The 24,527-nt window shown below is 44.9% G+C and overlaps 1 protein-coding gene across 2 annotated transcripts in view; it reads left to right on the top strand.

The window, feature by feature from the left end:
• Positions 1-24,527, top strand: part of PTPN3 (protein tyrosine phosphatase non-receptor type 3) — a 134,119-nt gene that overhangs the window by 76,808 nt on the left and 32,784 nt on the right. For both annotated transcript variants that reach the window (XM_038770236.1, XM_038770237.1), the window contains 6 exons: positions 5,397-5,517; positions 10,642-10,729; positions 18,604-18,692; positions 21,312-21,375; positions 22,143-22,315; positions 23,962-24,096. In XM_038770236.1, the coding sequence (XP_038626164.1) occupies positions 5,397-5,517; positions 10,642-10,729; positions 18,604-18,692; positions 21,312-21,375; positions 22,143-22,315; positions 23,962-24,096 (670 nt within the window). The remainder of the gene's footprint in view (positions 1-5,396; positions 5,518-10,641; positions 10,730-18,603; positions 18,693-21,311; positions 21,376-22,142; positions 22,316-23,961; positions 24,097-24,527) is intronic.

Genomic DNA, 24,527 nt, shown 5'->3' with positions numbered 1-24,527 from the left:
GCACACTGTAAACGCTCAATAAATATGATTGAATGAAAGAATGAATCTCTTTTCACTGAGAGAGTTCATGTTTGGGGGGGCAGGTGTAGTTTGGAACTTTTGGGGTAAATGGGTGCCCTTCAATGTCTCTTTTTTTTTTTGGTGGTATTTAAGTGCTTACTCTGTGCCAGGCACTATACTAAACACTGGGGCAGATACAAATTAATCAGATAGGACATAAGTGGCAGAGCCAGAATTAGAACAGAAAGCAGCATTGCTAACAAGTACCATAAAAAACAACAACAAAAACAAACCCACGTCCTTCCAACTTCCAGGCCCGGTGCTTTCCGGTGCTGCTTCTCTTCTTCGGGGCAAGAATGCTATTGGATTTGTGTTTATCATGATTTAACAACTGGTCTGTATGATTTACAGCGCAGAAGAATGAATGGAGCCTACTCTAAAGTCAGGTTTCTTGTAGAGAGAGAGGGTGTATGCCTAACGACACCTAAAGAATGACCAGTATTCTTCTTCTTCATGTTTTTTATGTGAGGGATATTCGGCAGCTCAAGAGTTAATGTTTTTTTTTTTATAGATTTTTTTTTTCCCTGACCTGTTCATAGAAAAGCTTGGACATGTGTTTGGAAAAAGTTAATGTTTGACAGGTGTTATTCTGGTTCAAAAGCTTGGCAGTAAAAACAAAGCTTTATTTCAGGATTATTCTGCTTTAATAACAAGTGGTGAATTTACAGTCCTCAAGGTTTTGAGAAAGGAGATGAAATGACTGGTGCTAGTCTGTCCCTGTGTGCCCTTCCAGCGAATATCAGTTCAGAGACCGTGGGCAGAGATGGTAATTGTGGTATCGGTTAAATGCGTACTTTGTGCCAGGCTCTGTACTAAGCGCTGTTGTGGATACCAGCAAATCGGGTTGGATACAGTCCCTGTCCCACATGACGCTCACAGTCTCAATCCCCATTTTTCAGATGAGGGAACTGAGACAGATTTACCCAAGGCCACACAGCAGACAAGTGGCAGAGCTGGGATCGGAACTCAGGTCCTTCTGATTTCCAAGCCTGTACTCCATCCACTAGGCCACTCTGCCTTTGTAGTGCTCAGTACAGTGACCCTGCTCACAACAGGTGCTTACTAAATACTATTAATAGTCAGAATTAACCACCCCCAAACCCATTCCCAGCACTTAGAACAGTGCTTGGTGCTTAACAAATATTATTATTATTATTCATCTCCTGCTCTTTCACTTAACTACATCCTTCCCTGCTCCTTAATTCCCCCAGCTCGGCCTTTAGGGAGAAAACTAATCTGCTCCTGGGATCCCCTGCCTGCCCTCTGAAGCCTTCTCCAATCCCCCAACCTTTAAGAGAACTAGGGAGGAGAAGTGTGGCGTAGTGGCTAGAGCACGGACCTGAGTGTCAGAAGATCATGGATCCTTGCTTGTGTCTACTCCAGCACTTAAGACAGTGCCGGGCACATAGTGAGCACTTACCAAATACCACAATTGCTATTGTTACCTCCACTAAGAAGTGGTGGCCGCCAAGTCAAGGAGCTTACAGTCTAATGGATTTTGAAGGTTAAGGGTAGTTTCTGGGAGCCTAGACTGTAAACTCGCTGTGGGCAGGGTACGCGTATGTTGTTTTATTGTACTCTCCCGAGCCTTTAGTACAGTGCCCTGTGCACATTAAGCACTCAGTAAGTCCGATTGAATGGATGAATGAGCCTTATGGGAGATGGGAAGGCTGTCGGATTTGATAGACCATGGCGTGAATACCTCCATGGGATTATGGGATTGGATAATGATGGCATTTATTAAGCTCTGACTATGTGCAAAGCACTGTTCTAAGCGCTGGGGGGGATACAAGGTGATCAGGTTGTCCCACGGGGGACTCACAGTCGATCCCCATTTTACAGATGAGGTAACCGAGGCCCAGAGAAGTTAAGTGACTTGCCCAAAGTCACAGCCGACAATTGGCGGAGCCGGGATGTGAACCCATGACCACAGACTCCAAAGCCCGCGCTCATTCCATCAATCGTATTTATTGAGCGCTTACTGTGTGCAGAGCACTGTACTAAGTGCTTGGGAAGTACATGTTGGCAACACATAGAGTCCCTACCCAACAGTGGGCTCACAGTCTAGAAGGGGGAGACAGAGAACAAAACCAAACATATTAACAAAATAAAATAAATCCACTGATCCATGGAGCAAAAACCTCCAGGCCTCGCTGATGTGGATCATTGAGGTCTCTGACAGGAATGTTGTGAGGAAAGCCTCAGTTCTGCGATTTCAGGACGGGCCATCCACAAGGAGAAATTGATTATAACGCTAATGGTTGGAGAGGCACCATTCACACACTGTCTTCCGCCAGTTGCGAGGAACAAGCGAGGAGGCGTGACGTGCCCGCGAAGGGTTTTGAGCCACATCTGTGGATTAGGCTGTGGTCAGTTGAGGCGAGGCCTCCACTTTCATCCTGCTGTTGATTGTGGTGGTTCCCCCTCCGTCCCTTTGCTGTTCCCGAGGGCGGGAGGTGCTGGTGGCCGGAGTTGGGAAAGGGTGACATTGTCAGCATCAGGGGCAGCTGCAGAGGCAAGAAGATGACTTCAGGTAACTTAGAGAAGTAGCACGGCCTAATGGAAAGTCCAACAGTCGTATTTATTGATCTGAGTGCAGAGTACTGTACTAAACACTTGGGAGGACAGTAGAACAGACACATTCGCTGCCCACGATGAGCTTACCATCTAGAGGGGAAACCACGGGCCTGGGAGTTATAGGACCCTTCTGCTGTGTGACCTTAGACAAGACACTTCACTTCAGTTGCCTCATCTGGAAAATGGGGATTAAGACTGTGAGCCCCTTGTGGGATGTGAACTGGGGCTGATCTGAGTAGCTTGCATCTACTAGGTACAGTGCTTAACAAATACCACTGTTATTAAGAAGCAATTGCACCTTGGTGCAGTGAGACGCCTCTTTTGGTGGAGGAAGAAGTGTACCTATAGGAGGGCTTGCTGACTCCCAAGAAGTGTGAATTGGAGGTACCTTTTGTCTGACATAAGAAGCAGAGAAAATAGCATCTGGAAACTCAGTCCCTCAATCAGTGGAAAGAGCAGGGGCTTTGGAGTCAGGGGTCATGGATTCGAATTCCGGCTCTGCCAATTGTCAGCTGTCTGACTTTAAGCAAGTCACTTCACTTCTCTGGGCCTCAGTTACCTCATCTGTAAAGTGGGGATTAAGACTGTGAGCCTCCCATGGGACAACCTCATCTCCTCGTAACCTCCCCAGCGCTTAGAACAGTGCTTTGCACATAGTAAATGCTTCATAAATGCCATCATCATTATTATTATTATTATTACCTCCTACCTTACCTCAGCGATCTACTACAGTCCAGCCTGCATACTTCACTCCCCTAGAACCAGCTTGCTTACTGGGCCCCGATCGCATCTATCTCAGTGCTGACCCCTTTCCCACCTCTTCACTCTGGCCTATTCCCTCCCCCTTCACATGAGCCAGACCACCACCCTCGCCACCTTCATTCATTCAGTCGTATTTATTGAGCGCTTACTGTGTGCAGTGCACTGTAGTAAGCGCTTAAAGACCATTATCATCATCATTAAGGTCACATCTGCTCCAAGAGAAGTAGCATGGCATAGCAGATAGAGCTCGGGCCTGGGAATCTAATCCCGGCTCTGCCCCTCGTCTGCTGTGTGACCTTGGGCAAGTCACTTCACTTCTCTGCGCCTCAGTTACCTCATTTGTAAAATGGGGGTTAAGACTGTGAGCCCCACTTGGGACAACCTGATTACCTTATATCTCCCCCAGTGCTCAGAACAGTGCTTGGCACATAGTAAGCGCTTAACAATTGTTTATTATTATTACCTTCCCTGATTTAAGCCCTCAGTTCCCTGTCTCCTTCCTTCTCCATGTTCTGCGCATCTGGATCTGTGACCTTTGGGCATTTGGCATTTGTCCCACCCTCAGCCCCACTGCACTTCACATACATATCTATAAGTTAGATTATAAATTATTCATATTAATGTCCCTCTTCCCCTGTAGATCATAAACTCATCGTGGGCAGGGACGGTGTCTGCTAATTCTGTAGTGTTGTACTCTCCCAAGCACTTTGTAAAGTGCTCTGCACAGAGTAAGCGCTCAACAAATACCGTGAACTGACTGGAAACCCCCCTGGGCCTTGTTGCTTTGGGGTGGGAAACGGCTCCAGCGCGTTCATTGGCTGAAGTTGTAGTATTGTGTTTGGCACCTCGTTCTGTTTGGGATTTTTCTCCTCTTAAAACTTTTATCAGGTTTTTTTTTTATCAGAGCACTTCTTATGCAATACTTTGTGCTTAGGTAGAGATTTTACACGTAAAAGGAATCGTTGGACAAGGTGAGCCGCCCCTCAAAATGGAAAAGAGAAGCAGCGTGGTGTAGTTTATCGAGTCCGGGCCTGGGGGTGTCAGAGGAGCTGGGTTCTATTCCCGGATGCGCGGCTTGTCTGCTGTGTGGCCTCGAGTGAGCCGCTTCACTTCTCTGGGCCTCAGTTACCTCATCTGTGAAAGGGGGATTGAGACTGGACGTCCCACATGGGACAGGGACTGTGTCCCACTGGGTTGTCTTGTGTCCACCCCAGTGCTTAGTACAGTGCATGGCACATAGTAAGTAAGCACTTAAATACCACAGTTGTTCCTCTCAGTGGCCAAGATATTTTTCTTTAGAACTTTCTACTTCAGGAGTGCTATTTTGAGGTATCCGTAGCTTGTGATTTTTATCTTTTTGCACACCTTGCTTCCAAAACTTGACATTTTCAGTCATTTGAAACAGCTGGCACAGCTCAGGATATCAGACAAGAGAAGCAAGGGCAATTTTTGTGTGCCTTTTAAGCACTTTATTAGGTGCTTATTATGTGACAACCACTGTTCCCAGCTCTGGGATACAAGTTAAGTAGGTTAAATAATGGCATTTATTAAGCACTTACTATGTGCAAAGCACTATTCCAAGCGCTGAATAAGGTCAGTTATAGGTAACAGGTTAAATAGGTCGGACACGGTCCCTGATCAACAGAGGGCTTATAGTCTAAGTAGGAGGGCTTAAGGTATTTTAATTCCCATTTTACAATTCAGGAAACTGAGGCACAGAGAAGTTAAGTGACTTGCCCAAGTTCACACAGCAAGCCATTGGCAATGCAGGATTAGAACCCAGGGGCTCTGACTCCCAGGACCATTATCTTCCCATTAGGCCAAGCTGCTTCTCTTAAAAAACAGAATTGGGTAAAATAAACTGTTCATTATTATATAAAGAAGCCTCCTGGGAATCTGAATTGGCCTTCTAAGTATTATTTTCTGATATTTAATTTGATTTCTAGAGATTTTTTAGTATGTCGACTAATTGTTGTTTTCTTTTGTTTTCTAAATAGCTCATCTTGGAGATTATAACTCTTCCGTACATCTTTCAGGATATCTTTCCAGTAGTCATTTTATTCCAGAACAGAATAAGGACTTTGTAACTAAAGTAGAATCATTGCATGAACAACACAGGTAATAATATAGTTCGCCGTTCTCATTTTTACAAGTTCGATTTGGAAGGGTTTATGTTTTGTATCAATATTTGCTTTTGGGTCCCTGTCAACCTTTTTGCTCATGAAAAAAAAAATTGGGGGGTTGTTTGTAACTTAAAATTTTCAGAAGTCTTCTAATGATAATAATAACTATGGTATTTAAGCTATGTGATAAGCTCTGGGGTAGATACAAGGTAAACCAGGACAGTTATTGCCTGCTTACTGTAGTTAGGATCTCACCTATAGCATCATAACCTTAACTTTGATTCTTTCACAAACCCTTTGGTGAGCCTAATGCCCGAGAGCTAAATTCTGAGAGCACTTTATTCAAGGATAGTTAAATGAATATTTTTTTTTCTTTTTAATAATGTCCACATCTCTCTTAAGCATCTAGCCATAAGATAGAAGGACATGGACCGTAAACATCAATCAATCCTAGTTGCCCTATTATTATCAATAATGGTATTCGTTAAGCACTTATTATGTGCTAAGCGCTGGGGTAGATACAAGGTAATCAGGTTGTCCCACGTGGGGCTCACAGTCTTAATCCCCATTTTACAGATGAGGTAACTGAAGCTCAGAGAAGTTAAGTGACGTGCCCAAAGTTACACAGCTGACGAGTGGCGGAGCCGGGATTAGAACCCCCAACCTCTGACTCTCAAACCCGGGCTCTTTCCACTAAGCCCGGCTTATTTATTTATTGAGCGCTTCCTATACGCAGAGCAGTGTACTAAGGCATCAGCTTTTACATTCTGCATCTTTCTGAGCATTTGATGTAGAGGAATAAAGAGTTCTCTCCCACAGGATTTTGATCTTGCCGCGTGTAGCAGTAATTTATAGCAAATGTGCAGTCTTGTGCATCGTCTGCCCTGTAACTTTATTCCCCGAGTTTCCGGTGTGATTCGAAAAATCTTCCAGTCATTCCTGCCTGACTGCATCGCTCCGGGCCAAAGGCCCTGGTTGCCCAGCTAAGGTCTGAAGTGACTGGCTCCCACTGGATTTAGCCAGTTCTGGTCTCCAATCCCCAAGGGAGGGAAGGGGGAAAGAAAGAGGGGTCTACTGTGACCTCCCGCTGACCCAGCGGCTCTGCATACGGCTTGTTTTAGGGAATCTGTAATATCGACTTTCTTCTAGGCCCCAGAGTCAGTCAGTCAATCGTGTTTATCAAGCGCTTACAGTGCACAGAGCATTGTACGATCAGTCGATTGTATTTATCAAGCGCTTACAGTGCGCAGGGCATTGTACGAAGCACTTGGAAGAGTACCTACAATATAAGACCCATTCCTTGCCCACAGTGAGCTTGCAGTCTAGAAGGGGAGGCAGACATGGCTATGTACATAAGTGCTGTGGGGCAGGTGGGAGGGATGAATAAAGGGAGGAAGTCAGGGTGGCACAGAAGGAAGGGAAAGGAAATGTCAGGGAAGGACTCTTGGAGGAGATGTGCTTCAATAATAATAATAGTAATAATGACGGTATTTGTTAAGCGCTTATTATGTGCAAAGCACTGTTCTAAGCGCTGGGGATGTTACAAGGTGATCAGGTTATCCCACAGTTTTAATCCCCATTTTACAGATAAGGGAACTGAGGCACAGAGGAGTGACTTGCCCAAAGTCACACAGCTGACGGCGGAGCAGGGATTTGAACCCGTGCCTTCTGACTCCAAAGCCCGTGCTCTTTCCACTGAGCCACGCTGCTTCTCCAATAAGGAGAATAAGGTGCTTTCATTAAGGCTATGAAGCGGGGGAGAGTCATTGCCGGATATGAGGAGAGAAGGGCATCGCAAGCCGGAGGTGGGATGTGGGCGAGAGGTTGGCGGCGAGATGGAGGTACAGGGAGAAGGTTGGCGCTGAAGAAGCCAAGTGTGAGGGTTGTAGTAGAAGGGCAGCGAGGTGAGGTTGGAGGGGGCAAGGTGATTGACTGCCTTATCATCATCAATCGTATTTATTGAGCGCTTACTATGTGCAGAGCACTGCTATGTCTCAAGCACTGTTCTAAGCGCTGGGGTTATCAGCAGTCCACCCTACACGGGTTCGCAGTCTAAATAGAGGGAATAGGATTTAATCCTCACTTTACAGTTGAGGAATAATAATGGTATTTGTTAAGCACTAACTATGTGCCAAGAACTATTCTAAGCACAAAGTAATCAGGTTGTCCCACGTGGGGCTCATTTTACAGATGAGGTAACTGAGGCCCAGAGAAGTGAACTGACTTACCCAAAGTCACACAGCTGACAAGTGGCGGAGCCAGGATTAGAACCCACGTTCTCTGACTCCCAAGCCCGTGGCTCTTTCCACTAAGCCACGAAGTCATCATCATCATCAATCGTATTTACTGAGCGCTTACTGTGTGCAGAGCACTGTATTAAGCGCTTGGGAAGTACAAGTTGGCAACATATAGAGACAGTCCCTACCCAACAGTGGGCTCACAGTCTAAAAGCGGGAGGTTTTATAGCTTACAGCCTTATAGCTGCTGGGGAGTTTCTGTTTGACGTGGAGGTGGATAGAGAAGCAGCGTGGCTCAGTGGAAAGAGCCCGGGCTTGTGAGTCAGAGGTCATGGGTTCTACTTCCGGCTCCCTCACATGTCAGCTGTGTGACTTTGGGCTAGTCACTTAACTTGGTTCCTTCATCTGTAAAATGATTAATATTTTGAGCCCCATGTGGGACAACCTGATTACCTTGTATTTACCCTAGCGCTTAGAACAGTGCTTGGCACATAGTAAGCGCTTAACAAATACCACCATTATTATTATTATTATTATTATTATAGGCAACCACCGGAGGTTCTTGAGGATTAGGGAAACATGAACCAAATGCTTTTGTAGAAAGCTCATGCAGCCTTTGAGAAATTATCACGTTTTGTCTTTTTAGAGCTATTCCAATATTCAGTCCCAGAAAATCCCGGGGTCTAAAGGTAGTTAAGCACTAACCATGTGCCAAGCACTGGGATGGGAAAAAGATAAGGCTGTTGGCCTCAATCCCTGTCCCACAGGGCTCGCAGTGTAACGAAGCTGAGAATCAGTGTAGCCGATGGGTAGCGCACCGACCTGCGAGGCAGAATGACTTGGGTTCTAATCTCAGCTCTGCCACTTGTCTGCTGGGTTACCTTGGGAAAGTCACTTAGTCTCTCTGTACCTGTTACCTCAGCTGTATAATGGGGATTAAGTCTGTAAACCCCATGTGGGACAACCAAATGAGCTTGTATCTATTCCAGCGCTTAGTACAGTGCCTCGGCACATAGTCTTCTCCTTCCTCTCCCCATCTTACCTCCTTCCCCTTCTCACACCACCTGTATATATTTATATTTGTTTGTACGTATTACGCTATTTATTTTATTTGTACATATTTATTCTATTTATTTTATTTTGTTAATATGTTTTGTTTTGTTGTCTGTCTCCCCCTTCTAGACTGTGAGCCTGCTGTTGGGTAGGGACCATCTCTGTATGTTACCAACTTGTACTTCCCAAGCGCTTAATACAGTGCTCTGTATACAGTAAGCGCTCAATAAATACGATATGAATGAATAACCATGAAGCAAAAAGGTGGGGAGGGAGAAAAGGTCTTTTTTGCCCATTTTTACAGATAAAGAAATCGAGGCTCAGAAAAGTTAAGTGACTTGACCATAGAACTGGGATTAAAATCCAGACCTCCTGACTGGAAACAAAAAGGTGGGGAGGGAGAAAAGGTCTTTTTTGCCCATTTTTACAGGTAAAGAAATCGAGGCTCATAAAAGTTAAGTGACTTGACCATGGAGCTGGGATTAAAATCCAGACCTCCTGACTGGAAACAAAAAGGTGGGGAGGGAGAAAAGGTCTTTTTTGCCCATTTTTACAGGTAAAGAAATCGAGGCTCAGAAAAGTTAAGTGACTTGACCATAGAACTGGGATTAAAATCCAGACCTCCTGACTGATGAGGTTCCAGCATGCTTAGAACAGTGCTTGGCACTAACATAGGAAGTGCTTAACAAATATTGTCATCATCATCATCACTACAAACAGGTCGATCTCAGTATTTGTTGACTGCATTGCTGCTTGGTAGAGAATACCTGGAATTTGTCCACTGTCATGTTTTCTAAGGTAGTCTCCCATCATTCCACGGCACATTTATTTTATTGATTCCCAGTCCTGTCTTTTCTATAGCAGAACCTGCAGTTTTTCTACCCTATATCAATCATATTTATTGAGCGCTTACTGTGTGCAGAGCACTGTACCAAGCGTTTGGGAGAGTACATTAAAGCACAGTTCGTGGACACATTCTCTGCCAAAGTGAGCTTACGGTCTAGAGGACTGTACCATTTAAAGGAGGGTTAGGCAAATGTTTCTATCAAAGTATGTATTTTTGCATGTTTTATACCTAAAGTATTAATGCCATAAACATAAAACCAAAATAGACCTTTGCAGGCTAACCCCTCCCACCCATTAAGTTTTTGTTCCCTTAACTTAGCTCTCTGTTCACAGAAATTTTCAAAAGAGCATGAAGTCATTGAAAAATGAGTACCATCTAGGAGGAAATTTTCTTTTTAAAATTTGGCCCAAATGTCAGATTGCTAAGAAGAAGTTCCAATGAAACTATGTGTCGTTTGTGGGTCGGCATTTGTAAAGAGCAGAGTTTTCCATGGTTTCAGGACTTTAACCACGTGAACTATAGCGGAAAGCAGAATTTGAGGGGGGAACCAGTACTGAAGAAAATTCTTTGGTGGCCAACTCAGTTAACAGTTTAAATAGCAAGCGGGTTTTGGTAAATCGTACGTTTCGCCTTTTTTTCTGTGCGATTCCTTCCTGAAACGGCAGTACTTTAGTGTGAAATTTTCTCTTTTGAAAAAGGTTTAAAATCTGCAACTGAGAGTGGATCTAAGTTGTGTTGAGGAAGGAAAAGAAAAGATTTTTGATATCGGATTTTACTCTTTGGGAATTTGCAATATTGAAATTAAGAAAGTTGCTTTTTATTATGAAAGGAGGCTTGGTTCAGTTAACCAGACTGTTTCTTTTGATTAGCTTTGATTTGGAGAGCTCATGTTAAGAGGTTATTGGCTGTCTATTTTTGCCATTTTTTAACATATGAAGCAGTTTGTATTACTTGTTTTTTCCTTTTTTCCCCTGTTTTTCAGTGGCCTCAAGCAGTCAGAAGCCGAATCCTGCTATATCAATATCGCCCGTACACTAGATTTTTATGGAGTTGAATTGCACAGTGGTAGAGTATGTTTGCTTTGTAACGTTTTTGGTTAGAAAAATGTAAATGAGCTAAGATGGGGTTTCCTTTTACCAAGAAACCATTTTCTTCCAGGTTGGGTGGCTTCACATTAACATATGCTTATAAAAGTTTTGTGGGCTTTTTTTGAAATTGGATTTTAGAAGATTGCAAATATTTTGGTTCTTAGCGGTTATTTTGGAATCACGGTGGTCCTTTTTGAGAAGCTTAACTTCCTGACTAAACCACAACTTATTGAATGTAAAAGATGGTATAAATCTAGTCATTGTTTCTAAAAACAAAGGCACTTGCCCTCTTTTGAGGAGGTTTCTATGGCTAAGACTGTTGGAAACTGTGCCAAGAGAACTCTGAAATCTACTCTTCTAGCCACAGTCCCCTTCAGCAGTTATTTCACTTAGCATTTATTCCTGCCATTTTTAGGTTGATTTTGTGTGTTTAGTCTATATTTCATGTGTCTATTACCAGCCCCCTCCCCCTTTTATTTTGAAATTATGATCCCTTTGAGGGCCAGACACCCCCATCCACTTTTTGGCACCAAAGTGTTCTTTCCCAGTGCTTAGTGCAGTGGTTTGCACACAGCAATAAAAATAATAATAATGATGGTGTTTTATAAGCGCTTAGTACGTGTCAAGCAGTGTTCTAAGCACTGGGGTAGATAGATTCAAGCTAATCAGTTTGGACGCAGTCCCTGTTTCACACGGGGCTCACAGTCTTCACCCCCATTTTACAGATGAGGTGGATAACTGAAGCCCAGAGAGGTGAAGTGACTTGCCTAAGGTCACACAGCAGACAAGTGGTGGAGCTGGAATTAGAACGCAGGTCCTTCTGGCTCCCAGGCCTGTGCTCTAACCACTAGGCAACACTGCTTTTAGGCAACACTATCACTACCACCACTTCTATGCTAGCCGTCAATATTTCGCTATTCCACTCTTAATTTATTCCCTAGCCACTGGCAAAAAAAAATCTGTCTGGGGAGGAGTCTATCTCTTGATCTTGGCATCTTCTGGCAATGCCCTAGTTTGGGATTTTTGCCCTTCACACTTTGAACAGTCCTGGGTATGGTGGGAAGGGCTCATTTTGTTGGTTGAACCAAGAAGAATCTCTTTTAGCTTCTGCCATTATCGGTCTCCACAAAACTCTTCATAGACTCGTCATCCCCAGGCCTCCACCCTTGAGAAGCAGCATGGCCTAGTGGATAGAGCATGGGCCTCGAAGTCAGAAGGACCTGGGTTCCCATCCCGGTTCTGCCACTTCTCTGCTGGGTGACTTTGGGCAAGTCAGTTCACTTCTCTGGGCCTCCATTCCTCATCTGTTAAATGAGGATTAATGCTGTGAGTCCCATGTGCGGCATGAATTGGGTTCAACCTGATTATCTTGTATCTACCCCAGTGCTTAGTACAGTGCCTGGCGCAGAGTAAGCGCTCCACAAATGCCATTAACAACAACAGCAGTTTCCTCCGTTGGGCTCTGAGACCCCCTCCTCTGGCATCCTTCGAGGCCGTTGCTCTTTTATCAATCAGTCAATCAATCAATTGTATTTCTTGAGCGCTTACTATGTGCAGAGCATTGTACTGGCTCGTTTGTCTCTAGGATGGTTTGCAACCATTGGAAATGAGCTCTTTGCCTTGAATCCACCAGTCCATCAGTGGTATTTATTGAGCACTTATTCTGTGCAGAACGCTGAACTAAGCATTCGGGGAAAGTCCAGTACAATAGGGTTGGTAGCCACATTCCCTGCCAACGAGGAGGGATTAAGACTGTGAGCCCCATGTAGGACATGGAGTGTGTCCAATCTGATTACCTTGTATCTACCCCTGCGTCTAGAACAGTGCCTGTCACATAGTAAGCATTTAACAAATACCATAAAAAAGAGCTTTCTCCTCCCCCTTCTCCTCCCTGCCTCATGCTGAGATTCTCTCTTCCCCTGGATTTTGAATCAAGAGTCCTCCATCTCTCTCCCTCAACTTTCCCCAGCCTTGTTGCCTAACCACAAAAATCAGCACTAATCACAGCTCAGCCACTTGCTTGCTGTGTGACCCTGGGCAAGTCACTTCTCTTTGCCTCAGTTTCCTCAACTGTAAAATGGGGATTCAATACTTATACTCTGTCCTACTTAGACTGTGGAGCTCCATGCGGGACAGGGACTGTGTCTGACTTCATTTGTATCTACCCCGGCTCTTAGAACAGTGTTTGACACATAGCGCTTATCAAATACCATAAAAAACCCACCACACCCCATTTACAATCCTACTTACTGCCTGGGACTCTAAGCCTCTAGACTGAAAGCTGGCTGTGGGCAGGGAACATGTCTAAAAACTGTTATACTGTACTCTCCCAAGCACTTAATACAATGCTCTGTACACAGTAAATGCTAATGCCTGGCGCATAGTAAACGCTTAACAAATACTATAAAAAAATATGATTGACTGGCCTAGAATTTCTAAGGTCTATGACAGGTCTGACGAGAGCTTGCGTATCTTAGGAGGTCAGTCCTTAAACATCAGGAGTTTTAGTAGTTCAGGGTTTCTAGCATTTTTCTCGTTGCATGGGCGTATTTCCAAGCTAAAGCACCCCACAATTACACGGTCAAACATCTCCCACCCAGTGACCATAAAGACTTCTCCAACAATCACTGGAAACATCCTTTATTGGCTGGATAATAATGGTATTTGTTAAGCGTTTACTCTGTGTCCAGCACTGTTCTAAGCACTGGGGTAGATATAAGGTAATGAGGTTGCCCCACGTGGGGCTCACAGTCTTAATCCTCATTTTACAGCTGAGGTAACTGAGGCACAGAGACGTTAAGTGATTTAACCAAAGTCACACAGCTGACAAGTGGCGGGGCCGGGATTAGAACCCACCACCTTGGACTCCCAATCTCGAGCTCTTTCGACTAAGCCATGCTGCTCCTCTGCTTTCGGATGTATGTGGATCTTATGACTTTCTGTGCCAAATCTCAGTTGCGATGATACAAAGGACAACGGATACTTAAACACAGCCTGTGCAGACATTTCTTGTTTTAAAAAAGGAATGAAAGCATTTTACTGACAATTTTAAGGAAGCAAAATACAACAGGAAGACAGTGGCATTTAACACAGACTTTCACGCCATTCCACTGAGCGGTAATACAGGATGATTTCAAAGAGCATAATATAAAATCCTGTAAAAAAAAATGTGGATTTTACCTTCTTTAGTCTTAATCCTAAAATGGAGTTATGCAATCTTTTTTTAAAAAAAAAATAATGGTATTTGTTAAGCGCTTACTCTGTTCCATCATCATTAGGGGTATTTATTGAGTGCCATGTACTGTACAAAGTGCCAGGGTGAGCACAATAGAAGCAAGATATATGATCGCTACCCTTTGGGATCTTAATTAATGATATTTACTGAGAGCTTATTGTGTGGTAGTTGAGATTCAGAGTCCAGAGTCTTGGGCAATAGCGTTGTCTGAGTCATCTGAGTCGCTTGCTCCTCCATTTCGAAGCGATGAGTTTTTCTCTGATGTCTACAATTCCCCAAAGGGCTTGGTCATTGGTACTTCTGGCCTTCAAGTACGCCAACCCAAAGACGCACAACTTGTGAGGTTTGTGTCCAGGCCTAGGGCTGGGCAGGCTGGGCATTGCTAAGTCTTCATTTCAGTTCGGGGTACTGCGTCTGAGTCGCAGAAACCCCAATCTCACACCCACAAAAATTCATCTTCTGAAGGGAAATGTTCCTCATTACAGCTTGATTTGGATTAAACCGATCCCCTTCTCCCCCTAAAATCTGATATTCATTCATTCATTCAGTTGTATTTATTGAGCGCTTACTGTGTGCAGAGCACTGTACTAAGTGCTTGGGAAGTACAAGTTGGCAACACATAGAGACGGTCCCTATCCAACAACGGGCTCACAGTCTAGAAGGGGGAGACGGACAACAAAACAAAACATGTGGACAGGTGTCAAGTCACCAGAATAAATAGAAATAGCGCTAGATGCACATCATTAACAAAATAGAATAGTAAATATGTGCAAGTAAAACAAATAGAGTAATAAATCTGTACAAACATCCACACAGGTGCTGTGGGGAGGGGAAGGAGGTAGGGCGGGGGGGATGGGGAGGAGGAGAGGAAAAAGGGGGCTCAGAGACTGAATACTTTTATAAAAAATGATCTGGGCAACAGAGTGAAGTACGGACTGGAGATATCTCAGATTGGGAGGAAAAGAAAAACTTCTATCCATGTCCCATTCATCATTCATTCAATAGCATTTATTGGGCGCTTACTGTGTGCAGAGCACTGTACTAAGCGCTTGGGAAGTCCAAGTTGGCAACATACAATGTCCCACTGTTCACACTTCTGTTTGGATCACTTGTCTCCTGCTTCAGAAAGTCACCCTGGATTTTTGTTTTTTTCTGTGACTCTTCTGTACTTCTCCTCCCACCCTCACTACCACTTTCTTTCCTTCCCCAAGAGGAGATCTTGAAATTTGAGGTGACACTTAGACACCCCCCCAGTTAGGGACAGACAGGCAGACAGGCAAAGAAGCAGCAAGGCCTAGTGAAAAGCTCATGGGCCTGGGACTCCGAGGACCTGCATTCTAACCCCAGCTCCATCCCATGTCTGCTGTGAGACCTTGAGCAAGTCCCTTCAAGGCCCTACTGAGAGCTCACCTCCTCCAGGAGGCCTTCCCAGACTGAGCCCCTTCCTTCGTCTCCCCCTCGTCCCCCCTCCATCCCCCATCTTACCTCCTTCCCTTCCCCACAGCACCTGTATATATGTATATATGTTTGTACATATTTATTACTCTATTTATTTATTTATTTTACTTGTACATATCTATTCTATTCATTTTATTTTGTTAGTATGTTTGGTTTTGTCTCCCCCTTTTAGACTGTGAGCCCACTGTTGGGTAGGGACCGTCTCTAGATGTTGCCAATTTGTACTTCCCAAGCGCTTAGTACAGTGCTCTGCACACAGTAAGCGCTCAATAAATACGATTGATAATGATGATGATGATGACTTCACTTCGTGGCTTAGCGGAAAGAGCCACAGGCTTGGGAGTCAGAGATCGTGGGTTCTAATCCCGGCTCCGCCACTTGTCAGCTGTGTGACCTTGGGTAAGTCAGTTCACTTCTCTGGGCCTCAGTTACCTCGTCTGTAAAATGAGCCCCACGTGGGACAACCTGATTACCTTGTGCTTAGAATAGTTCTTGGCACATAGTGCTTAACAAATACCATTATTATTCCTCAACTGTAAAGTGAGGATTAAATCCTATTCCCTCTATTTAGACTGCGAACCCCATGTGGGGTGGACTGCTGATAACCCCAGCGCTTAGAACAGTGCTTGAGACATAGCAAATGCTTAACAAATGCTATTTTTAAAAAAGGCCCTTCATAGGAGACAGAAAGAATGCTTCAGCTCCATGATGCGTGAGTAGACTCAGTCAATCAGTGGTATTTATTGAGCACTTGCTGTGTGCAGAGCACTGTACTAAGTCCTAGGGAAAGGACAAAAAGCCATCTCTGTCTTCCAGAAGCTTACAGTTCTAAAGGAGAAACAGATGTTGAAGCAAATGTGCTTGTAAGTCAGAGGGCTGGGATCTAATGCCGGTTCTGCCTCTTTGCTGTGTGTCCCTGGGCATGTGACCTAACTTTTCTGTGCCCCAGTTATCTCCTTCAGACAGCGAGTCCCATTAGGGACAGGGACTGTGTCCAACCTGATTATCTTGTATCTAGCCCAGCTTTCCACATAGTAAGCACTTAGCAAGTACCATAAAAACATTGACTAGACGCGATCGTATTTATTGAGTGCTTACTGTGTGCAGAGGACTGTACTAAAACTCCTATTCTAGGACTAGCCTTTGTTTTTCAGTACTAAAATGAGTCCTGGAAGCAGTGTGGACTCAAAACAGTCTTGTATGAGTCAAACTGATCTTCAGTTTCATAGGAACAGCTGCCAGAAAATCAAAAAGGTTTTCCACCTTTCCTGGGGAAAATTTGGAGACATTTCTCCCACTAAGTACTTCAGTTTTGTGGAACTTCTGTTTTTGGTATGCCTCAGGTGTGGGGGGGAAAAAACCCAAACTCCACTCCCCCATAGTTCAAATCCATTTAGGAGACAAGGGAGAGAAAGGGCAGGATGGGAATTCTCAGGGATGGAGTTGGTTGGGTAGACAGCACTGGTGAAGCCAGAGTAAACCCTTCTGTCTTTTTACTGGTGTCTGTTAAGCACTTACTATGTGCCAGGCACTGTGCTAAGCACCGGGGTGGATACAAGAAAATCAGATTGGACACGGCCCCTGTCTCCCCCATGGGGCTCACAGTCTTAATCCCCATTTTACAGATGAGGTAACCGAGGCAGAGAGAAGTGAAGTGACTTGCCCAGGGTCACACGGCAGCAGACAAGTGGTGGAGCCGGGATTAATAATAATAATAATAATAATGATGGTATTTGTTAAGCGCTTACTATGTGCAAAGGACTGTTCTAAGCGCTTGGGGAGGTTACAAAGTGATCAGGTTGTCCCATGGGGGGCTCACAGTTTTAATCCCCATTTTACAGATTAGGTAACTGAGGCACAGAGAAGTTAAGTGACATGTCCAAAGTCACACAGCTGACAGTTGGCGGAGTCAGGGTGTGAACCCGTGACCTCTGACGCTGAGCCACGCTGCTTCTCCCAGATTAGATTAGATTAGAACCCAGGTCCTGCCAACTTCCAAGCTCGTGCTCGCTCCACTAGGGCCACGTTGCTTCCGTAAAATTGCCTCCAACAATCCACACCTCCTGAATGAGCGATTGGCGGCCTTCTCTTCATTTCCGCAACACCAAGGGTAATTTTCTTTTATGAAATCCTACCACTCCCAATCTCCTGATTGTCACCGATCGATTGTACTCTCCCAAGGGCTGTAGTATAGTGCTTGGTACCCAGTAAGCGCTCAGTAAATATGATTGAATAAGTGAGTGATATCAAAAATCTGAGCCACTGCCAGGGCTGTGAGGAAGGTAAGGATTTAGCGTTTAGCATTTAGAGGTTGCCCTTTAGAGGGACATCAAAGCTACCGTTTTCCCTGATCCCTTTCCCCAAACCACGCTCCTCTCCATTCAACGGACTCCTCTCCTCCTGGCCAAGGAAAACCAGGGAAGGAAATCTGAAGACAAGCAGCATAGTCAAGTGGCTAGAGCATGGGCTTGGCAGTCAGAGGACCTGGCTTCCCATCCCGGCTCTGCCAGTCTCCTGCTGTGCGACCTAGGGCAAGGACCTTCGCTTCTCTGGGCCTCAGTTTCCTCATGTGTCAAATAGTTCCTCTCCTACTTAGACTGTGAGCCCCATGAGGGACGGGGGCTGTGTCCACCTTGATTATGTTGCATGGACCCCATTGCTAGACTGTGAGCCTGTTGTTGGGTAGGGACCGTCTCTATATGTTGCCGACTTGTACTTCCCAAACGCTTAGTACAGTGCTCTGCACACAGTAAGCACTCAATAAATACGATTGATTGAATGAATGAACGAATGAATGAATATTACAGTCCTTGGCACAGAGTAAATGCTCAACAAACAGTAGGAGGGAAACAATAATTGAAAGCTTGTCTCTGGAGTTTTCCCCTTTGAAATGTGCTTATTGTGTTTATGTATGTGTGACCCTGGGCAAATCCCTTGATGACTTAGGGACTCAGTTTCCTCATCTGCAAAATGGAGATGAAATACCTCCCTTTTAGTCTTTGAGCCCCACACAGGGCCTGTGTCTAATGTGGCTCGGCTGTATCTGCCCCAGTGCTCAGCACATAATGCTTAACAGATGCCAGTTAATATTATCATTAGCAGGAGGCAAGACTGCTTTTAATGGATTTTTACGTTTGTCACATGTTCTTTTTTTTTTTTTCAGGATCTACATAATTTAGACCTGATGATTGGAATTGCTTCAGGCGGCATCGCAGTGTACCGGAAATTTATTTGCACAAGTTTCTATCCTTGGTAAAGTCTTTCCATTTCTGATTATTTTATCGATGTTTGATCATGGCACATGAGCCCTTCCTCATCATGATCATCATCAGTGGTGTTTATCGAGTGCTTACTGTGTGCAGAACACTGTACTAAGTGCTTGGGAGAGTACACTATAATAGAGTTGATAGACTTTCACCCCGTCCACTGTGAGCTCCCTGTGGGACAGGGACTCTGTCCACCCTGATTATCTTGTATGTACCCCAATGCATAGAACAATTCTTGACACATAGTAAGTGCTTTACAAATACCACTAAAAAAAGAGGTTACAGTCTAGAAGGGGAGGAGACAGACATTAATGTAAATGAATGTTACAATGTATGATTTCTAGATATGTACATAAATGCTGTGGGGCTGAGGGAAGGACAGATGTCAGATGCTCAGAGATCACAGATCCAAGTGCATAGATGCTGCAAAGCGGGAAGGGAGTCGATGAAAGAGAGCTTAATCACGGAAGACCTCTTGGAGGAGGGTGACCTTTATGAGGCCCTTCCTAGCCAAATGTTGGGTTTGGAAATCAGTACCTGGAAGGCCTGCTCTTGAATGAGTCATGGGTATCTTAGGCCTCAGGCCCCTGCTTGCTGCTCTAAAAAGTCTTGGGCTCTTTTAACGCTGAGGACCATTTTTAAGCTTTGTGCTTTTCTGCTACTTACCCGATTTAAGTGGAGGAGGAGCGAGCAGACAGGTCCTAAGGGAAGAGTGTCCGTCTGCTTTCTGGAAGTGAACAGAGGTGACTGGCGACCTTGGTCGTTGGACTTGTGCCGTCTCCTTTAAGGGACACGGTAGCAGGGTTAGGAGATGGGTAGAGAAACCTGAAACTCCACGGCTTGGCTTATTGTGCGATAGCCTAGCCTCGAGGAATCACAACCATGGCAAGGACCGAGAGGAATCAGGGTAGCCCAGTCAGGAAAAAATAAACCCAGGGAGCTTTGGGCATTTCTAAACCCACTCCCAGCCCTGTCTGCCGTCTGCATCCCAGACAGAGTGAGTCTGAAATAGATTTCTATCCCCGTCCTAACTCTCCCCCCTCACCAGGACATGCCCCATGGGATCTCACAGTCGATCGATCGATGTTGTTTATTGAGCGCTGACCGTGTGCAGAGCACTGTAGTAAGCTTTTGGGAGAGTACAATAGAACAGAGTTGGTGGGCACATTTCCCTGCCCACAAAGATCTTACAGTCTAGAAGGGGAGGCAGACGTGAATAGAAATAAATGACGGATATGGACGTTGGTTCTGTGGGGCTGAGAGAGGAGGGAAAAAAGGCAGCAAATCAGGATGACACAGAAGGGAGGGGGAGAGGAGGAAAGAAGGACCCAGGAAAGGCCTATAACCTGGACTTCATTGGGCTGGAGATGTTCAAAGTGGGAAGGAAAGAAGGAAGTGCCTACGGAAACCCAGTTGCATAAACGCATGGCAAAATCAGCAGTTCCGCCGCCTCCTTTGTGAGCTTGTTGTGACTCCCGCCCTAGGCTTCCGTGTTGTTGTCGTTGTTGTTATTATGTTAAGGGCTTACTATGTGTCAGCCACTGTTCTAAGTGCTGGAGTAGAGAAAGGTTAATGGGATTGGGCACAGTCCCCATCCCATATGAGGCTCAAAGTCTAACTAGGAGGGAAAGTGTGTATTTAATCCCCATTGGCCAGTTGAGGAAACTGAGACTCAGGGAAGTGAAGCGACTTGCCCAGGGTCACACAGCAAACAGTCTGCAGAGCCGGGATTAGAACCCCGGGCCTCTAACTCTCAGGCCCGTGCTCTTTCCACATCGCTTCCACTTTGGTGGGAATCACTCAGTGCAGCCGTGACATACCGTTAGAAGTTTGAAAGCTTTCAAAAACTTTTATTTTGTTTAAATGGTACTTGTTAAGCACAGTTCTAATCGCTGGAATAGATTCATTCATTCATTCAGTCAATCATATTGAGCGCTTACTGTGTGCAGAACACTGTACTAAGCGCTTGGGAAATAAAAGTCGGCAAAGTAAGCTGATTGAACACAGTCCATGTCCCACATGGGGCTCACCGTCTTCATCCCCATTTTCCAGATGAGGTAACTGAGGCCCAGAGAAATTGAAGCGACTTACCCAAGGTGACACAGCAGACTGGGATTAGAACCCTGGTCCTTCTGACTTCCAAACCTGGGTTCTTTCCATTAGGCCCTGCTGCTAATAATAATAATAATGATGGTATTTGTTAAGCGCTTACTATGTGCAAAGCACTGTTCTAAGCACTGGGGGGCTACAAGGAGGTCAGGTTGTCCCATGTGGGGCTCACAGTCTTAATCCCCATTTTCCAGATGAGGGAACTGAGGCCCAGAGAAGCTAAGTGACTTGCCCAAAGTCACACAGCTGACAATTGGCGGAGTCGGGATTTGAACCCATGAGCTCTGACTCCAAAGCCTGGACTCTTTCCACTGAGCCATGTTGCTTCACGCTGCTGAGACTAAGGTGAGAAATCACCCAGTCAGAGAAAGGCAGAGCCGACAGAAAAGTTTGGGTGCACATGAGTTTGGAACAGGAACCTCTATGCAAAGCAACTCCACTGGGAAGATGAAACCTTCTCTTTTGCCACTACTGTTCACACTTCTGTTCTTTTTAGGGTGAATATTCTAAAAATCTCTTTCAAGAGGAAGAAGTTTTTTATACAGCAACGGCAGAAGCACGTGAGTTGTCCATATTTCCTCTGCTTTCTCCCACTTTTACGCCTCAGGTTTCTTCAGGAAGGCGGTCCGTTCTAGAAGAAACTGGTTTGGGCAGGCAGCAGTCTTCCCCAGATTCGAGCCGGGAAAATGGGATCATGGAGGCTAATTTCCCTCTTCAGGATTGATCCCACCCCGGGTGTATCTTTGGATATGGAGTCACCACTTTCATTCATTTATTGTCGTATTTATTGAGCGCTTACTGCACTATACTACGTGCTTGGAAAGTACAATTCAGTAACAGAGACAGTTCCTATCCAACAACGGGCTCACAGTCTAGAAGAGGGGAGAGAGACAACAAATCCAGTTTAATGGTCTGCCATTGCCAGAGCCTCAAAATAGCAGTCAGTCCATCCATCGTATCACTTTCATTCAGTTGTATTTATTGAGCGCTTACGGGGTACAGGGCACTGTACTAAGCGCTTGGGAGAATGTGGTACAACAAAGTTGGCAGACATGTTCCGTGACCACGACAAGATTACAGTCTAGGTAAGGATAATTAACAGGGATTGGGAGTAGCTGAAAACAGTTTTGACGGCAGGGTTATGGGGCCAGATTTTTGACAGCGATAGGTCCCCTATTTAGACATCAGATTTTAGTTTGGGTCACCAGCCTTACCCTGCCAACTGGGGACTTGAAATTTCTGTTAAAAATGCTTCAGAACGTACTCTGAGCATAGTAAGCGCTCAATAGATACCAGCCTAAATCCATTACACACCGCTGTTTTTCAGAACGAGTCCAGGGAGCACATAGTCGCCTTCAATATGCTAAATTACAGATCTTGCAAAAATCTGTGGAAATCTTGTGTGGAACACCATACGTTTTTCCAGATAAAGAAATCACTACCTCATGAGAAGAAGATCTTGTCCCATTACTGGACACTGGGCTCTAGAAATCCAGCCAAGTGAGTACTATTTTGTAGCACTACAAAAGATCTGTTTGGTTGGATTTGATTTGTTTTCAAGTGTTTTGTTTCAAGGGTACCGGCCATTTCTCTGACCCTGTTGCTTCTTCTACCTCAGTAGCCTTGTGTGGTCAAGCAAACATTCCCTCATTTCTAAACCAAGTTCGAACCAAAACACGTAGTGAAAATGCAGGAAGTCGTGCTGGAACTCTCTGGGGGGCGGGGAATCTAACAAGCGTTTTAGTGTGCTTATATTTTTCCACATATGCGTGTAAAAGTGGTGAAAGTGTCTGTCACCTCCAGCTAGTGTCTCTCAGCGAAGTATTTGGGAAGTTTTGTCAGAATGGGAAGAGTGCACAATATCTGCTCTTTCTAGTACCTAATTTCCAAATAGTATGTGACCCCCCCTTCCCAGCATTTACACTGGCAGAGCAAGGGAGAGCAACAGTAAGACCAGGAAAGATACCATTTTCTTTAGAGGGAATCATCCGAGGTTGAGGGGGTTCTTAAAGGGGAAGCCTTAATGCACAATAGTGCAAAGATCCACCGTTACAAATAACTAGACATCGATCTCCATTTCCTAGGGGATGAAATTGGGTGGGGTGAGGAATGTTGCTTCCCTTTGCTGAAGAAGCCCGGCCACCTGCCTGCCATGTAGTCATGGGCAAATCATTTAACGTCTCTCTGCCTCAGTTTTCTCACCTGAAAATGGGGATTCAGTACTTGTTCTCCCTTCTGCTTAGATGCAAGCCCGATGAGAGACAGGGACTGTGTCCAACCTCATTATCATGTACCTATCCCAGCATTTTGTACGGTTCTTTCCCAGAGTAAGCGCTTAAAAAGTACTATTATCATTATTATTATTATTATTATTATTATTATTATTATTATTATTATTACTATTAGTATTATTATTTTTATCGTATCTGAAATGTATCTTCAGTTTTGCTGTTTGCATAAGTGATACATTTCAGAGTTTGTGTGTGTGCTTGTATTTGGCCTCCCTACTCATTGAAGATGGTGAAATTTATACGTCTTCGGATAGGCTAGAAAACCCCATAGTTTCAACCCCATTTTGCACACACCTAGATTCTCTTTTTTGCTATCACGATTGTTATCTGTGTTTGTATATTTGCGGGGGTTTTTATTATGATATCTATAAAAGCCCTTATACTCCGTGCCAGGCATTGCACTAAGCACTGGGGTAGATACAAGCAAATTAGGTTGGACAGAGTCCACGTCCCACCTTGAGGCTCATGGAATTAACGCCCATTTTACAGATTAGGTCACTGAGGCCCAGAAAAGTGAGGCGACTTGCTTAATGTCACCCCGCAGACAAATGGCGGTGCCGGGTCTAGATCCCAGGTCCTTCTGACAATCAGGACCGTGTTCTATCCACTAGGCCACACTGCTTCTCTGTGTTTTGGACTTTGCCTAACAGGCCACGCTGCTTCTCTAGGTTCTTTCCTTTGCATCTTCACCTCGAGATCTTCTCGCTGGCTTAGTTGTGGCGACCTACTCCGGTGTTTCCTGTGGGATGCCTCCTGGCCTGAGACTTTGCTTGACTGTAGTTTTTAAACGGTTCCTCCGTTCTCACGTCCGTCCGAAGGCTCAGCGAAGAATGTGGGCGTGCGGCTGTTTTTCAGGTCCATAAACAACCAGTACTGCAGGAAGGTGATCGGTGGAATGATATGGACCCCCACACTGAAGAGATCTGTATCAGTGGAACATTTGGAAACCAAAAGCCTTCCCTCTCGTTCTCCTCCCATTACTCCCAACTGGTAAGTACCATGTCCTTACTCCCAAATATGGAGGGGATTTCTTCTCAGAGGCCGAGCTTTATCAGTCAATCAATCCGTGGTATTTATTGAGCGCTTACCACGTGCAGCGTATTGTACTGAGAATTTAGGAGAATACAGTACAACAGAATTAGCAGACATATTCCCTTGTCCATAATGAGCTGACGGTCTAGAGAGGGAGACAGACGTTAATATAAATGAGTGTTATATATATACGAAAATAATTTATGGTATTTGTGCCAGGCACCGTACTAAGCAATGGGGTATATATAAGCTAATCAGTTGGGACATAGTTCATGTCCCACATGGGGCCCACACTCTTAATCCACATTTTTGCAGGTGAGGGAACTGAGGCACAGTGAAGTGATTCGCCCAAGGTCACACCTCAGACAAGTGGCGGAGCTGGGATTAGA

The sequence above is a fragment of the Tachyglossus aculeatus genome, chromosome X3 (assembly GCF_015852505.1).
Source record: "Tachyglossus aculeatus isolate mTacAcu1 chromosome X3, mTacAcu1.pri, whole genome shotgun sequence".
Classification (NCBI taxonomy): Eukaryota; Metazoa; Chordata; class Mammalia; order Monotremata; family Tachyglossidae; genus Tachyglossus; species Tachyglossus aculeatus.
Note: the sequence above shows the minus strand (reverse complement) of the source record. Positions and strands in the feature narration are given on the sequence as shown.